This window comes from Synchiropus splendidus, chromosome 19 (assembly GCF_027744825.2).
Source record: "Synchiropus splendidus isolate RoL2022-P1 chromosome 19, RoL_Sspl_1.0, whole genome shotgun sequence".
NCBI classification, from domain to species: domain Eukaryota; kingdom Metazoa; phylum Chordata; class Actinopteri; order Syngnathiformes; family Callionymidae; genus Synchiropus; species Synchiropus splendidus.
In genome coordinates, this window is record NC_071352.1 from 14859779 (window position 1) to 14874191 (window position 14413).

General features: G+C 54.5%; 3 protein-coding genes and 2 non-coding genes across 6 annotated transcripts; 1 reads left to right on the forward strand and 4 right to left on the reverse strand.

Annotated features, from left to right (window-relative positions):
* The first annotated feature begins 40 nt into the window (after positions 1 to 40).
* On the forward strand, positions 41 to 768 carry si:dkey-85n7.8 (COX8 domain-containing protein). Its single transcript, XM_053851654.1, has 3 exons — positions 41 to 276; positions 345 to 484; positions 551 to 768. The coding sequence occupies exons 1-2, from the start codon at positions 175 to 177 to the stop codon at positions 456 to 458; spliced, it is 216 nt and encodes a 71-aa protein (XP_053707629.1). The 5' UTR covers positions 41 to 174; the 3' UTR covers positions 459 to 484; positions 551 to 768.
* kpnb1 (karyopherin (importin) beta 1) lies at positions 726 to 8334 on the reverse strand. Its single transcript, XM_053851570.1, has 22 exons — positions 8048 to 8334; positions 7275 to 7333; positions 6362 to 6544; positions 6090 to 6290; positions 5869 to 6021; positions 5735 to 5794; positions 5548 to 5637; positions 5271 to 5381; positions 5095 to 5196; positions 4792 to 5016; positions 4526 to 4717; positions 4323 to 4453; positions 3468 to 3615; positions 3329 to 3400; positions 3113 to 3257; positions 2967 to 3049; positions 2792 to 2899; positions 2588 to 2731; positions 2417 to 2522; positions 1890 to 2004; positions 1643 to 1804; positions 726 to 1571 (listed from the first exon to the last, which is right to left on the reverse strand). Coding segments are annotated over exons 1-22 (2631 nt in total). The 5' UTR covers positions 8088 to 8334; the 3' UTR covers positions 726 to 1570.
* Positions 2243 to 2380, reverse strand: LOC128751705 (small nucleolar RNA SNORA79). Its single transcript, XR_008413282.1, has one exon. It is a non-coding gene; the product is annotated as a small nucleolar RNA SNORA79 (small nucleolar RNA).
* Positions 3876 to 4013, reverse strand: LOC128751706 (small nucleolar RNA SNORA79). Its single transcript, XR_008413283.1, has one exon. It is a non-coding gene; the product is annotated as a small nucleolar RNA SNORA79 (small nucleolar RNA).
* A 529-nt stretch (positions 8335 to 8863) lies between the features above and the next one.
* Positions 8864 to 14239, reverse strand: zgc:158376 (uncharacterized protein LOC100101643 homolog). Of its 2 annotated transcripts, none has more exons than XM_053851575.1 (11): positions 13664 to 14239; positions 12969 to 13157; positions 12757 to 12900; positions 12605 to 12691; positions 12291 to 12476; positions 12194 to 12226; positions 10965 to 12121; positions 10706 to 10869; positions 10475 to 10636; positions 10184 to 10408; positions 8864 to 10118 (listed from the first exon to the last, which is right to left on the reverse strand). In XM_053851575.1, exons 2-11 carry the CDS (start codon positions 13140 to 13142, stop codon positions 9922 to 9924), a joined length of 2529 nt encoding a protein of 842 aa, XP_053707550.1. In that variant the 5' UTR covers positions 13143 to 13157; positions 13664 to 14239; the 3' UTR covers positions 8864 to 9921. The 2 variants fall into 2 exon arrangements, with proteins under 2 accessions (XP_053707550.1, XP_053707549.1); XM_053851574.1 differs by having other exon boundaries at positions 10965 to 12124; positions 13664 to 14237.
* Between the last annotated feature and the right edge of the window lie 174 nt (positions 14240 to 14413).

Sequence of the window (14413 nt, forward strand, 5' to 3'; positions counted from 1 at the left end):
ATGTGGTCATTGTGTGTATGTGTGTGGTCTCATGGTAATCTCATCTGACAAATCAAATCATCGGGGAGCAGCTGCTGTTTACACTTTGATCTTCATCAGTCCTCGACCAGAAGCTCACTCTCTGTATCTGGACTCACACTGAAGCCTGGTCACAGCAGCCTGGTGGTCGTGACCATGTCGAGACTCCTCACACGGATTGCAGCACGGCGGACTCTACAGCTGAAGAGCTCAATGAAGATTCACAGCAAACCACCCAAAGACAAGATTGGAGCCGGAGTGAGTGATGATGATGATGATGATGGAGGGAGGCATCTTTCATGATGAGCCCTGCTTCTCTTGCACAGCAAAGCTTCCTGGTGATGTCTGTGTTTGCGGTGGCCTTGCTGGCGCCAGCAGCTTGGATCCTTCATCACCTTCCGGAGTACCGGCAGCGAAGTTCGCGTCCGCCTCGCCAGTGACTCCTCCACGCCACCGGAGGCATCAGGTTTTCGAGGACGTGTGTGTGTGTGTGTGTGTGAGCGTCATGAGTGACACCTGTTTGTTTTCGTAGAATCGTTCCCTAATTGTGTTGCCATGGAGACGTGGAAACACAAACAGGAAAGCTGTGATATCAGAGCACACAGGAAGTTTATGCAACTGAGTGCATGCACGACTTGCGCTGTGGGAATCGGTTGTCAGGGGAAACAAGACGACTTGTGACATGGATGAACGGTGGAAGTCCACGGAACAGAACTCAATTCTTTTATTGGAATGAAGTCTGAATAAACAGTTCAACATTTCTGATTGTTTCCAACAGTTATTCACTTTGGTTCGACGATGAGCAGTCGAGCACCTCCAGCTTGGGCCAGGGGAGCCCGAGCGTGTAGTCCCAACAGAGCCGGCTCACGTGAGGTCCAAAACGGGAGTGACCAGAACTTCTCGACTGTTTCATTATTTTTTCACTTTATTTTCATCATCAAATGGAAAAATAGAACCTTTTACAAACGTCTTCAATTCTCTGAATTCTTTGACAGAACCGCATCGACCCGGACCGTGTCAGTCGCAGCGCCTGCCGCACCGGCACACGGTCCGTTTGGCACTTGCTCCTCTGAGGCGTCCTCCGGGTCCGGCGGTGCGTTTATTGTGAAGGAATCTAGTGCTGTCGTTGGTGAGTGCGGACAAACCGAACCGCCTGTCAGAGCTCCGCAACAGAACGGTCGGAGGAGGAGGAAGAAAAAGAAGAGCAACAAAAATCCAAAGTTCTCGCTCGAGTCCTCAAAGTCTATGTTCGGGTCGTGAAGCCCCTCCTCCCGTTGGCCGCCCAGAGGCGGCGTTCAGAGACATCACCAGTGTCATCGTCTTTGATGTCAGACCCGGCGGGTGGTGGGCGGGGCCAAAAGGAGGGGGGAGTCAGGTCAGTCCACAGGTTGTCGGGTGGGGTAGGTTGGGTGGGGGGCTGCCGGGACTGAAGGTGGTGATGCCATCATCTCACACGCACACTCATGTCACACAGTCGGTTCAACAGCGAGTCGCCGCCAGAGACTTTGTCCAGTTTGTCCTCGAGTTTCAGACGTCCGTCCTCTGAGCAGCATCTGCCGAACACACACACACAAGTCACCCAACCGGCCGGGTCAGAAGACCATACACGGGAACTGGTACCCACCAGGCCTGGCTCTTGAGTTTCCGGAGCTGTTTAGTGGCCCAGTTGGCCAGGGTCTTCGTCTTGCTGGTCTTGGACCGCCGGCCTTCAGTCAGCAGGTCGTTGATCTGCGGACGGACTTCCACCAGCTTCATCACGTCCTTCCCGAAGGCCGCGCAGAGGTCGCTGCAGCACGGCGAGGCACAGCGTCAGCCGCACTCTTAGACACTCCCCCACCCATCCCGGACCTCGGCACCCAGCCATCCCTCACCCGATAAGTCCAGCAGCGCTGCCCACCACACCGTCTGAGTGGTCCTCGTCTTCAGCGATGTGATGGATGAAGGACAGGATGAACTCCACCCGCGGCTGCACCAGCATGACGTCCGCTGCACACATGACCTCATCATTCACCTTTGTTCGTTTGTGCAAAACCTGTGTGAGTGTGTTCTATCTTTATCAGAACCTTTGGGTTGTTAACCAGAGTGAGGACATTTTGGCAGGTCCTCACTTTGAGTGTAAGAACCACAAAATAACTGGGTCATGATAATTCAGAATAAAGCTTCAGCTTAGCCACTTGTTTGAGAGAGGCTCGGAAAAGCAGACTGTCTTCACCAAGATAAACGTGTGTGTCGGGTTTTGCAAAACCAGCAAGTTTGAACTTTGGCAGAAGCCAGAAACTTTCTGGGTGAAAAAAACCCAATTTCTCTGTGACGAAGAAAAATCTCCCTGCTCCACTGCAGACAGGAAGAGGAACGTACGTCACCTGGGGTGTGTGTGTTTGTGAGAGTGTGTGCTTACGGTGCACGTTCTCCTGGTCTCCCTTTAAGCCCTGGATGATGCCCGTGTACGCTTCCAGGCAACTCTCTCGCAGCTCGTTCAGGTAGTCCACCATGTCGTAGTCCGTCTGAGGAGAGATCACGTCAGAGCAGGGCCTGGTTGCGGCAGCAGTGGCCGGCAGCCATCACTAACCTTGTCCACCTGGGCCTGGGACGCCTGCTGCAGTGTGTCCAGAACAATCTCCACGTATTTCTTAAACTCCCCTCCGATGGCCAGGGCGATGTCCCCGAAGGCAGAGAGGATCTGAGGCTTCACTGAGCGGTGGACATTCTCGTTCTGTGCCAGTGTGGAGGTAAGACATCCGAACAAAGTGCACAAAGCGGCCGTCTCACTCACCCCCAGGTTCTCCAGGAGCAGCTGCATGATCTCGTCGCAGTATGGAATCATGCTGGTGTTCAGCGCACGGCACAGGTCACACACCAGGCCCACGGCAGCCAGACACACCTGCAGCGCAGCAGCACATCAGAGGCAGGTCTCCTCTCCACGGCCCCGGGGCCACCATCCTACCCACCTGGTACTCGGCGTAGTTCTTCAGTCCAATGGCGAGGAAAGGCTTGAAGGCATCCATGTACTTTTGGAAGTCTGCTCCTAGGACTAAAAAGAAGCAGAGTGTGAGTGCTGCAGCCTGAAGAGCCCAGCAGCGGGGAGCCTCCTCACCCTCCACCAGTGTGGACACCGCCATCAGAGCGTCCTCCTGCACGCCGCCTGAGCCTGCAGTGCTCTGGAACATCCTGAGGAGGGAGCCCATGACAACGTCAGAGATCTGCAGCGCGTCCTGGTGCTGGACCTTCCGCAGAACGTTCTGCAGATAAACAGGAAGTCAGCATGCAGGGAGGCAGGAAGCGCAAACATGAGGCCGGCTCAAGGAGGCACCTGCAGGGTGGCGCAGAGCATCGACTGCAGGTCGTTGAACTGGATCCGATCCGACGTGCTCTGGATGTGCGACTGAAGAAAGGACGAGGCGTCTTTACATCTGCCAGCTTTGGTGCCAGCATGTCTCCCTCCCACTCACCTCCATCTGCAGGACTTGCTGCAGGCGCTCCATGACGACCAGGGTCGTCTTCTGCACTGCAGGGTAACAGTCTTTGGCGCTGTTCTTCACGATCTCCATCAGAGCCTCGTAGGCTGCAGAGCGCAGGTTGTTCTGGTGTCCGTCTGGTCTGAAGACACAAGCAGCCAAGAGCTCAGATGAAGGCGGTGACCAGGCATGCAAGAATGACCTCATCATTCACCTTCGTTCGTGCAAAACCTGAGTGTGTGTTCCATCTTTGTGAGAACCTTTGAGTGGTTAAAACTACAAAATAACTGGGTCATTATAATCCAGAGTAAAGCTTCAGCTTAGTCACTTGTTTGAGAGAGGCTGGGGAAAACACCATGTCAAAGACGGTCCTCACCAAGACAGGAAGACAAACATAAGCGTGTGTGTCGGGTTTTGCAAAACCAGCAAGTTTGATCTTTGGCAGAAGCCAGAAACTTTCTGGGTGAAAAAAACCCAATTTCTCTGTGACGAAGAAAAATCTCCCTGCTCCACTGCAGACAGGAAGAGGAACGTACGTCACCTGGGGTGTGGGTGTGTGTGCTTACGGTGCACGTTCTCCTGGTCTCCCTTTAAGCCCTGGATGACGCCCGTGTAGGCCTAGGCTAGCAAGGGGTCGGGACGAGCGGGCAACAGGTGCTCCCTCACCACATACATCAGCTTACATAACCAAGTGGTCACTGTTCAGACAGTCATTCGTGGGGTTGGACACCTCCTGTAGGCCCTATTAGTTTGGTTTTCCTATCAGGACAGACTAATAATCCTCATCGCCCACAAGAGGGCGTCCTTGACAAGTCACAGACTAGAAAGAGGAGTGGGCAGTCTGTGTACCTGTCTGTCGTCTCCAGCAGTTTCTGGACGATGATCTCGAAGGAGGACGACAGGCAGTAGGTGGCCGGCCCCTCTTGGTCCTCGGCCGTGTCCGTGGCTTCGTACGCAGCCTGCGCCAGGGAGCTCAAAGCCTGGGAGGAGAGGACATGGCCGTTGTCTAACTCCGTCACCAGGACTCACACGTCAACCTTTGACCCACTCACCCAGCAGACGTTGGCGGCCACTCTGGGCTCAGCGCCGAGGCCCTCGATCAGGCACTGCAGCAGTGGAGACAGATAGATCTCGATGATGGCAGCCTCAGGGAGCAGCTCACAAATCCGACCCACGGTCCAGGCAGTTGTGTCTCTGACCACCACGCTCGGGTCCTTCATCAGCTCGATCAGCGTGGGCATGGCCTGCAGGGGTCACAGTGGTGGTGTGAGGAGACGAACGCTGGTCGGTCGGAGGCTGGAGTCACGCTGCGACTCACGTGGACCACCAGCGGTTTCAGCTGGTTGAGCTCCGGCCCCTCCAGGATGGAGCCAAAGGCCATGACGGATGCGTCTCTGTTCCGCCAGTCGTGGTGTTTGATGTTATCCTTGATGAAGGGCAGCACATGAGGAACCACGTCGTCCTCGCAGCAGGTGGACAGGAGCATCAGACACACACCCGCTGCCTTGCACGGGTTCCAGTCGTCGTCATCGTCATTCTCGTCCTGAAGTCGAAGAAGAAGAAATAAGAAATAAGCTCCACTCCCTCACCTATTTTGAAAACTACACGAAAGACGAGTGACCTGCTTAATGAGGGTCTGGTTCAGGATCGGGACCAGGTACTGCAGCGCTCCTTTGGCATAGAACTTACTGGTGTGTTCCGGTGGGCGGCCCTGCTCCGAGGCCTGTTGAGAAGTAAAGGTCAGCTAGGGTCGAGGGCGTGTGACAGCTGGAGCACTTGGGGTCAGACCCCACTGACCTCTGAAGCTTCGATGGCCAAGTCCATTTCCTCGTCACAAACGTTGGACCAGAACTCAATACCCTGCAGCGCAACCTCATCGATGTCGCTCTTCATCGCTTCAATGGTGATCTGAGAACAAGTCAGAATTGTCATCATCATCATCATCACCATCATCATCATCATCACCATCACCATCACCATCACCATCATCATCACCATCATCATCACCATCATCACCATCACCATCACCATCACCATCACCATCACCTTGGTGAAAAACATGAAGTGACCTTACAGCAAAGAGAGCAGGGCCCATGTAGGTTTCCATGTACTGGTAGTAGAGAGACATGATCTTCACCAAGTTCTGCAGCGCCGCAACTCGCACCTGAAATCAGAGTGTGCGTGTTAAAGAGACTGTTGAAATGGAACTGATGAACTGCAGATGCACGTCTCGACATGCTGCACTGGCGGGGTCTACTCACCCTCGTGTCTGGACACTGGGTGGCCTCACAAACCACCTGCATGATGAAGTGTCTCTCCGTCTGAAACACAACATGGCCGTGAGCATCAGGTCGGGGACGGGAGGGTCAAGGGGCAGAGAGGTGTCAGGGGGTACCTCCTTATCAAAGTTGGCTCTGGTGAACTCCAGAGAGTTGAGCAAGGCGTTGGTGGCAGCCAGCTTGACGTTGTTGCTGGGCTCCTCCTTCCTCATGCCCTGGATGATGGCTGTCAGGATCTGGTTGGCGTTCTCCTGCAGCTGCTCTGGGTCCTTGATGACAGCGGAGGTTGTCGAGTGAGTGTTGAGCCCGTGTCAGCGTGAGCGTGTGCATGTCTCACTATGTCCTGGCAGATGTATCCAATGGCCTCCAGCGTGGACTCCTTCATGTGCTCGGTGCTGGATGGGTCGGTCACATTGGCCACCAGCTGTGGGATCAGCTGGGGCCACTGGTTAACGGGAATCTCAGCGCAAGCTATCCCTGCAACACACTGCGACGCAGAACTGGGCCGGTAGGTCTCGGTACCCAGAGTCTGCAAAACCTGCAACACAGTGAGAAGACAGTGAGACAGCAGGAACAGCACCAGTGCAAAATGGCAGCGTCCGGCCTTACGTAGTTCTTGATCTCACGGCGGGCGTTGGTGTCGATGGCCAGCCATCGCTGCTGGTACTGGGTCTTCACATCTGGGTCTTTAGATGTCAGTGAGTTCTTGACCTGGAGACCAGCTGCAACTCGAGCCACCTGAGTGTTCCCTGGATTGGCCAGCACCTTGGACAGCTCCACCAGGAACGTGGGCTGGAGAGAAATCAACCATGTGACTGGCTGGAACACACCTTGACAGGCAACTCTCACCTTCTATTGTGTTTGTTCAGCTTGTTGTAATTGACTATTTGATAGCTTCTCTGCAGACATGAGAGAAACACATGCAGCTAGGGCGGAGCCCCGACAGCAGCACTCTGAGATGTGGCATCTTGTTACAGCTAATGCGTACTGCAAGGCTTTCCCTCCTCCACAAATGAACGGTCAGTGTCGACAAACACACAGGCATGGACAATTGGTAGGCGTGTGCAGCACATTTCCCCGAGCAAAAAGAGTGTCAATGTCACTCCTGTGCCCTGTTCACCAGGAATGTTTAGCTCATCCACCAGAAACTGAGAAAAAACATTGTCATTTGCTGTTCAATCTGGCTGCATAGGTGACAGCTGTTATCCTCCTCACCTGCAGTTCTGGCCAATTCAACTGCAGGTGTTTGTGTTGGTGGACCAAAACAAACGTCAATGCCCTGAACTAGTGCGCCAAGCGATAGAGATCATGCTCTTGTTAGATGAGAAGATGATGTTGGGCAGCGACTGAGTAGCTGTTTGGCTGGTTTGGTGAGTATAAGCATGATGTAATACTGATCAGGAGCAGACACAATAATATGGTGACGTCATCAACTATTAGGAGCGACCAAGTGTCACATGACTTACAGAAAACCGTGGCCTTCTTAGATGCTAGCGTGCTAGCACGCTGCTAACGGACTCACCAGGTTCTCGATGGCCGCCTGCTCCAGAAACTTCTGCGCCGCCTCCAGTTCATTCCGATCTGTGGGGGGGAGGAGGGTTCAGTCCATGATGGCAGCCAACGAAGCAACAAGACAATCGCGACTTTCGATGCTCAAGCTTGAAGCGGATGTTTGGGAGACGCGGTGCGTTTCCTGAGCGAACCTTATTGAACCAGCGGTGCGAAGAGTCTCGCTCCCGCACGCGAGGCTAGATACTGCGTCCCACACGTTAGCATGCTAACCATAGCATGTTCACTTAATCATCACCATTGAACACTGACAAACTATTTACGGGCAAATAAACCATTTGAAAGAACGACGGTCTTGTGTAAGAATACAAAGCAAGTATAACTCAAAGCTGGATCAACTTTTTTTCCCTGGATCCTGGGCTCGGAACCGCACCAGCCGGCATGAGAGCGGGGAGGCGGCCGCACATGATGCGGGTCAGGAAGCTAGCACAGCAGCTAACAGGCGTGGGCAGGAATCGTTAGCAGGACAGCAGTTTCCTCATTCCATTGAGACTGTACATCGCTGGGAATAAAAAAATCTCCGCCAAAACACTGCCAACCAACTCACCCCGGGCGGAGAAATGTCCCGCTACACATATTGTCGAGTCACCGGTGGAATGCACTGAGGCCGGGCTGTTAGCATGTTAGCATTGGCCACTCGTAGCTACTAGATTTCAAACTTTCACGGCTGGAGAAGGACAACCACCGCTGCCTCGCTACCCGAAGGCTCCGTGGGTGTAAACTCACCTGGAGAGACCGTTTTCTCAAGAATCGTAATGAGCTCCATCCCGTCCGCCAACAAGCACTCGCCCTCAGTTTCCCTTTCTCTCCGCGATAACTTTGCACTATAGTTCTTCCACGGTGCTCGCTTGGTGCCACCACACGGCGGGTTCAATGCAGAGACCCGGGTATAGTTGAGGTGGATCCCCGGGACTAGCTTGGCTGGTCTTCTCGGATGTTGTGTGGAATGTAAGCTGTCGATGCGCGGAGTGATCGCAGTTTCACCGCCGCCCGGTCACATCCTGTGTGTCAGAGCTCCGCGCTTCTTTGCGGCGGAAGGATACGACGCTCCGCCGGGGAGGCGGTGTGTTGCATTCAGGGACCTTTGGACACTTCGTTGCGCGGGAAAACATTCAACCTAAATGTTCTCCAATGAACGCGACTATCAGACTTCTGCATAGTTTAATTCATCTGCTCTCTGCCTTGAGGCTCTTCTTCATCAAGCCATCAGTCTCTGACAAAGTTTCAGTTTGTTAGCTCCATTCCTGACGTTAGTTTCCACGAACTCCAGCTCTACTATTGTTGCAGGAAACTCACAGGTGAAACATTTCCGTCATGCCAGTGTTGTGTGAAAATAAACACAGCATGCATGACTAACGGCCTACAGGAGTGGAACAGATCAAGATACCATGCTTAGATATCAGGAAGTAAAGATACCTACGTTTCCTGTCACAGCTCACCCTGCAGTTGCTCCATTAGTTTTAAACACAGTTGGGTGACACTAGATCATGTGATATCAGTTGAACTATTTTAGCCGGAGAAGGAAAAGGGATGGACACGGGGTAAAAAATGTTTGTTTATTAGTCAGTATGTAACAGTGTTCACTCGTACGTAGCTGCCTGAACGTCTCTGCTCCGAACTTCCTTTTAATTTCATCAACACAATGGAAGAACTGAAGACAAACATGTAAACAAAAAGTCAAATACAGGAAAACACCCGGTAAACAACAACACTAGATTTGGCGAATGAGGAGGATGACTCGGATTCAGTGCATCTGGAAAACATCAGTAACACGTCACATAACTCAGACTTTTTCCTCCAACCAGACTCTCGGCCCTCGAGCGTCGCCGGCTATCATTGAGGCAGTGAGATAAAGGGGCGGGGCTCAGCATCACAGCAAAGTATGATCATCCAATAGTAAAAAAATAAAAGTTGCACCCCAAAGCAACAATCATCTGTGACATCATTTCCTGTGGGTAGCTCACATCAAGAGTCTCTTCATCTTTTACAGTCATATTAGCTCCGTCAAGCTAATTAGTGTTCCCGCCCTCCAGAGGAAGTGATGTCAGAGGCCCAAGTGGTTCTAGTCCACAACATTGGGGCGTGCGATGACCACCTATGTCTCGACCCATTCAGAACTTCTGATTTCACAGAAACAAAAGTCACGTCACATTCAGAGCAGCTGATTCCTGCGCCACACCAGCACCCGTGATGATGTCATGCAAAAGGAGGATGAGTGAAAAAAAAGGCGAACCTGAGACAACCGAGGCTCACGCAACCACTCTCCTCTTTCACCTTCATACACCCAGAGGTGGAGAAGGAGGAGTCGAGATGAAGAAGAAGTGGAGGGGAAAGAAGGAGCTGCGATGGGGGTGGAGCTGCTGAAGAGGCGCAGACCTTGGTGATGGTTCCAGTGTTGGACGAACATTTTTACGTTATTTACAGATATGTTGAGGTCACATGATGATAAACTAGCCTGGAAAGGGGACAAACATTAGCATAGCCCATCACATTTGAACTCTGACCTCCGGGGCCACATGATCAGACAAACAGTTGCACGCCGGCGTGGTGATTGAGGGGACAAAGGAAGAGGGATGCTGTCTTAGTACTGCAGCAAGGAGTTAACTGTTCTTGAGCAGCGGTCTGTCTTCAGGAGGACATGGAGCAGCAGCTGTGGAGGAGGCGCAGGAGGAGGCGGGGAAGGAGAGCAACCCGCTGTTGTCAGAGGAGAGCAGGGAGCAGGAACGCAGGTCAACCGTTTGCAGGGAGGAGCAGCGCCGGAGCAGTGGGACGCTCTGCTCCGTCACCTTCACACACCCTGGAGCGCAAAGAGAGGAGGAGGTGAAGAGCAGCAGCAGGACTGAGTGGGAGCACTGGAATTACCTGCTAGGTTCAGGTGGGTGAGACTCTCTCTCAGGGGAGACAAGGGGGAGGTGATGGTGAGGACGGCCTGGTCGGTCAACAGGACACACTGGCTGAGGTCCAGCTTGAGCAGCTGGGGGACGAAGCGGACCAGGAGGCGAGAGGATGCGTCCGTCAGTTCCAGCCCTGCCAGGCGCAGCTCGCTGACGTTGTGGAAGCGTCCAACCCGAGTCTCTCCTTGGGCAGCTGATCAAGAGCACAGGACGCAGTCATTCAACTGCAGGCGTCACAAGAGATGCCACGCGGACTCACCTGTCCGCCCATCAGCAGGAGGCGCCAGCAGCTCCCTCAGGTGAGAGTCCTTCAGCTCCTCCACGCGACTCAAGTCCAGCAGCTTCAGACAGGGACAGACCACCTGACACAGACCCGAGACCACCGACCAGCCGCAGCCCGCCACCACCAGCTCCTCCAGACCTGAGGCGGGGGGAAACAACACAGTGAGACGGTCGCACATCAGACCGCTGGACACTCAGGCACGCGCACCCTGCAAACGGTTAATGAGCCACATCAGCTGCTTCTTGGAGATGTTTGTGTATCCAAGGTTCAGGGACACCGGCTGCCGCCGAATGATGCCGCTCAGCATTGGTGGGGTGATCGAGCGCTGGCGGCTCAGATCGATCCGAGTCCACAGACGTTTGTCACAACACCTGTGCAGGTGAGCATGACATCATCATTCAACTTGCAATGACTGCGCATCACCTGACGGGTCCCCACATGCACAGGCAGGAACGCGTGTACTCACCAGCGGCTCCAGGTGCGACACACCCTCATGCACACACAGAGCTCCTTCTGGCTCAAGTACTGGAACACCCTCAGCCAAGTGTCCCGGGACATGACATGGGCAGAACCGGAGTCCAGTGGGAGGCAGCTGGGCTCCGGACAGGTGGGCGGCGGTCTCACCAAGTGGCGCTCCATCTGGACGGGTCGCGGTGGAGATGGCACAGCTGGGGGACTTCGCTTCATCATCTGTGAGCGCGGCGTAAGGCGGGACGGCTGCGAGCAGGGCGACGCCGCCATGGCGGACATCAACGAGCCGCTCCCCCCTCCCTCAGCTCCCCCATTCGAGGATGGGAGCGAGGAGCTGGGTCTGGAGACGGATGTCTGACTCTTGGTGTTGCTTCGCACCTTGTTGCCACGGCTGCCTTTGATCCCGCCCACTACCCCGTGCCTGTGATTTGTCAGAACAGTGCCACTGTTCTCCTTCTCCCCTCCTTCTCTTGACCCACCTCCTCCTACCCCGCCACGAGTCCGTCCGTTACGCGCCTCCTGACCGTTGCTACGTTTCCCCATTGAGTCATCCTGCTGTGACGGAGGCGGCATTTGATTGGAGGAGAGGGGAGGGTGTGGTGGGAGGGAATGTTTCCTGTTCCTGTCTGTGTGGGGAGTGATGTCCTCGTCTCTGTCCAACATAGGTCCCTTCCTGCCGCGCAGCGGCCCAAGGTCCATTCGCCGACGCATTTTGTCAGGCTCCTCCTCCTCCTCTTCCTCACCGCCTCCCTCGCCCTCAGACTCCTCGCTGGCACTGAAGCCGAGTTCTGCGAGTCTGCGATCACGCTCTCGTTCGCGCTCCAGCTCGCTGTGGCTCTTCTCGCCACGCACCCCACTGCTGGTCCCGTAGTCGACAGGTGGAGGAAGAGCAGGTGAGGATGGGGAGGAGCCGCCCTCTTGTAGGGACTCTTCAGAGTCAGACTCAGAATCCGACTCGGAGCTAGAGGATGATGAGGACGAGGACTCGGGCCGCCGCTCCAGCATGCACATCCTCTTGAACCTCTCGAGCTTCTCTCTGTGGTGAGAGCGCTGGTCCATGCTGGTTGCACCTCCGGCGCTCTGTGATGCAGAGCTAGGGGTCGCTCCCGCTCCTGCCATGGGCACTGGACCATTGGACTCCTCTTGCTTGGGCTTCTGAAAAGAAGAACCCAGTCACTACAGGCACCCAGAAGTCACCACAATGAAGGGATTAAGAGCCAGTACCTTTTTAGGGCGTTTCTCGTGGGCTGCCTTCATCTGGGAACAGAACCACACAGTCAGTTTCAAAACAAAGCTGAGCATTTACCCTGACGGAGTTCACCTTCTTCTTGGTGGTGCCGATATCAGCAGGGCCTTCCTTCTCCTTCTTCCTCTTGTGGCCCCCATCAGACCTACCCCCTTCTTCTGAGGGTGGGGCCTTCTTTTTTGGAGGTGGGTCGTCCGTTAGCTTCCAGCGGCCAACCTCCCCATTATCCGGCCGTCGTTTGCCAAATCCATCCACAGGGTCCTGAATCAAAATGAGTATTGTTTTGGATAAAAGTGTGACAAACTCACTCCCCTGGAACTGGTACCCCAATCGGAGAGTCTGGAGCAGGTATAGAGGAAAACATCTGGACTGCCAGCAGCATCTCATACCTTACTGGTTTTCCCTTCCTTGTGGCACTTTGGACATTCCCAGCAGTTTGGAATCTCTTCGTTGATGATCCCATCAGTCCGGTTCATCTGAAGAAAAAAGGAATGTCTGAGTTCCGGTCAAGACTTTGCACCTGATCCACGGCAAAACTCACCTTCAGGCAGCTCGGGTGGATGATCTCGTTGCAGATGGTACATTCCATCAAGGACCAGCTGAACTTCTCCTCCTCCGAGTCCACCGTGTCCTCCTTCCCAGCCTCCCCACACGCGAAACACACAGCGGTGTGCGGCAGCACCGGCTGATGGCCACACGACGACACTCATCACCAAACGTCCAGTGTTTCGCGTGCATGTGTGCAGGTCTTACCGCAGTGCACTGTCGCAGCAGACACGACTGCTTCATGCGTCCAGGTCCTCCGAACTTCTTCATGTCTTTGCAGAAGTGACACTCTCCACACTCGCTTCTCATGCAGGCCTGGCAGCGCCGGCAGCGGGTCCGCCTGCGCCGAGCCCCCCCGGCCAGCGCCTTACTGCCCGACATCACCCAACGAGTCAGCTAGAGGAAAACAACAGCCAATTATAGTTCTACACTTCAAACATGAATGGGAAGAATCGCTGACATTCAGTGACTGATCAACCACCAATGATCACCAGTCACCAGCGATCAGCTACCCACGACAGGACCAAACATTTAATGATGGTGAATGGGAATCAACGACCAGCATCATCGACCTGACCGCATCCATTGATGCATTATCAACACAACTCGGACCAACATAGTGACGTCACAAAAGCTAACTGCTAGCCAACTCGCCAGCCTGCTGAAATAATGAAGCTAACAACCAACCCGTTGTACAAACAGTCTAATCGATCCATTGACTCGATATTTATGGGATCGGAAGACTAGAGGTACCCCCGCCCTCGGGGGACGTGAGCAGGTAACACTACCTAGCATGCTAGCACACGGCTGTGGTGGCTGGAGCGCTGGACACTAGGCAGCAGCAGCAGCAGCAGAGGGAGTTCACGGTTCCGGCGGCTCGTGCAGACTCCCGGGACACCCACCTCTGTGATCCAGGGCGCATACTCCCGTCTCGCTCATCAGAAACGCTCTCCGTTGGCCACAGTTAGCTTCGGTTCAGCGTAGCTAGCCCTCCGCTTCCTCGTTATTTCCCCGCCGGGCTGCTTCACCTGCGGCCCATGCTGCGATGCTCCACTGTCCCGGCCACTTCTCGCCTGCACCCCGGGTGTCGCTTCGGGGTGAATTTACCTGATAATAAATCGATATCGAGGAGCTGAAGGGCGCAGAGCTGCTGGTTGAGTCGTGCTCATTCACACCCCTCTATCCCTCCCCCTCTCTCGCGCTCCCTCCCCCTCGGTTCCCTCACTGCAGCGGCTTCTCCTCTCGCTGTCTCTCCCGGGAGGCGGCCCCGAGCTCGGCCGTTCGGATCCCTCCTTGACTCGCTGAGCGGTGGCGCCTGCAGCGCGGCTATTGTTCTCGCTTCTATTGTGTAGCTTAGTGCGGAGGCAGTGCGCGAGAGCTGCTTTGGAGACCACAGTCCGACACACGGTCCCGGTAGATCAGCAGCACCAAAACTGCCAGCGCTCCTACGGTGGTCGAAGACAAAAAATAAATAAATAAATAAATATCGTAAATAAGCGACGGGGGGCAATAATTACAAACCCCGCCTCCTTGCACATGCGTCAAAGAGGACCGGAAGTAGAGTGGTGTGATGGGAGTTGTAGTTTCTCGCCTCCGGGCATCATCGCACTCGCTTATGACGTCATCTTCAAGCATATTGGCCCTGATCCATG

What these genes read in the sequence shown, in the direction of transcription:
- si:dkey-85n7.8 (XM_053851654.1), top strand. Translation starts at nt 175, where the DNA reads ATGTCGAGACTCCTCACACGGATTGCAGCACGGCGGACTCTACAGCTG. An exon ending in AAGACAAGATTGGAGCCGGA is followed by an intron (nt 277 to 344) that starts GTGAGTGATGAT and finishes TCTCTTGCACAG; the next exon opens with CAAAGCTTCCTGGTGATGTC.
- kpnb1 (XM_053851570.1), bottom strand. Translation starts at nt 8,087, where the DNA reads ATGGAGCTCATTACGATTCTTGAGAAAACGGTCTCTCCAG. An exon ending in CCCAGTGTCCAGACACGAGG is followed by an intron (nt 5,638 to 5,734) that starts GTGAGTAGACCC and finishes CTCTGATTTCAG; the next exon opens with GTGCGAGTTGCGGCGCTGCA. An exon ending in TGCTCCTGGAGAACCTGGGG is followed by an intron (nt 2,732 to 2,791) that starts GTGAGTGAGACG and finishes ACACTGGCACAG; the next exon opens with AACGAGAATGTCCACCGCTC.
- zgc:158376 (XM_053851574.1), bottom strand. Translation starts at nt 13,142, where the DNA reads ATGTCGGGCAGTAAGGCGCTGGCCGGGGGGGCTCGGCGCAGGCGGACC. An exon ending in AGGAAGGGAAAACCAGTAAG is followed by an intron (nt 12,477 to 12,604) that starts GTATGAGATGCT and finishes ATTTTGATTCAG; the next exon opens with GACCCTGTGGATGGATTTGG. An exon ending in TCGGCACCACCAAGAAGAAG is followed by an intron (nt 12,227 to 12,290) that starts GTGAACTCCGTC and finishes TTCTGTTCCCAG; the next exon opens with ATGAAGGCAGCCCACGAGAA.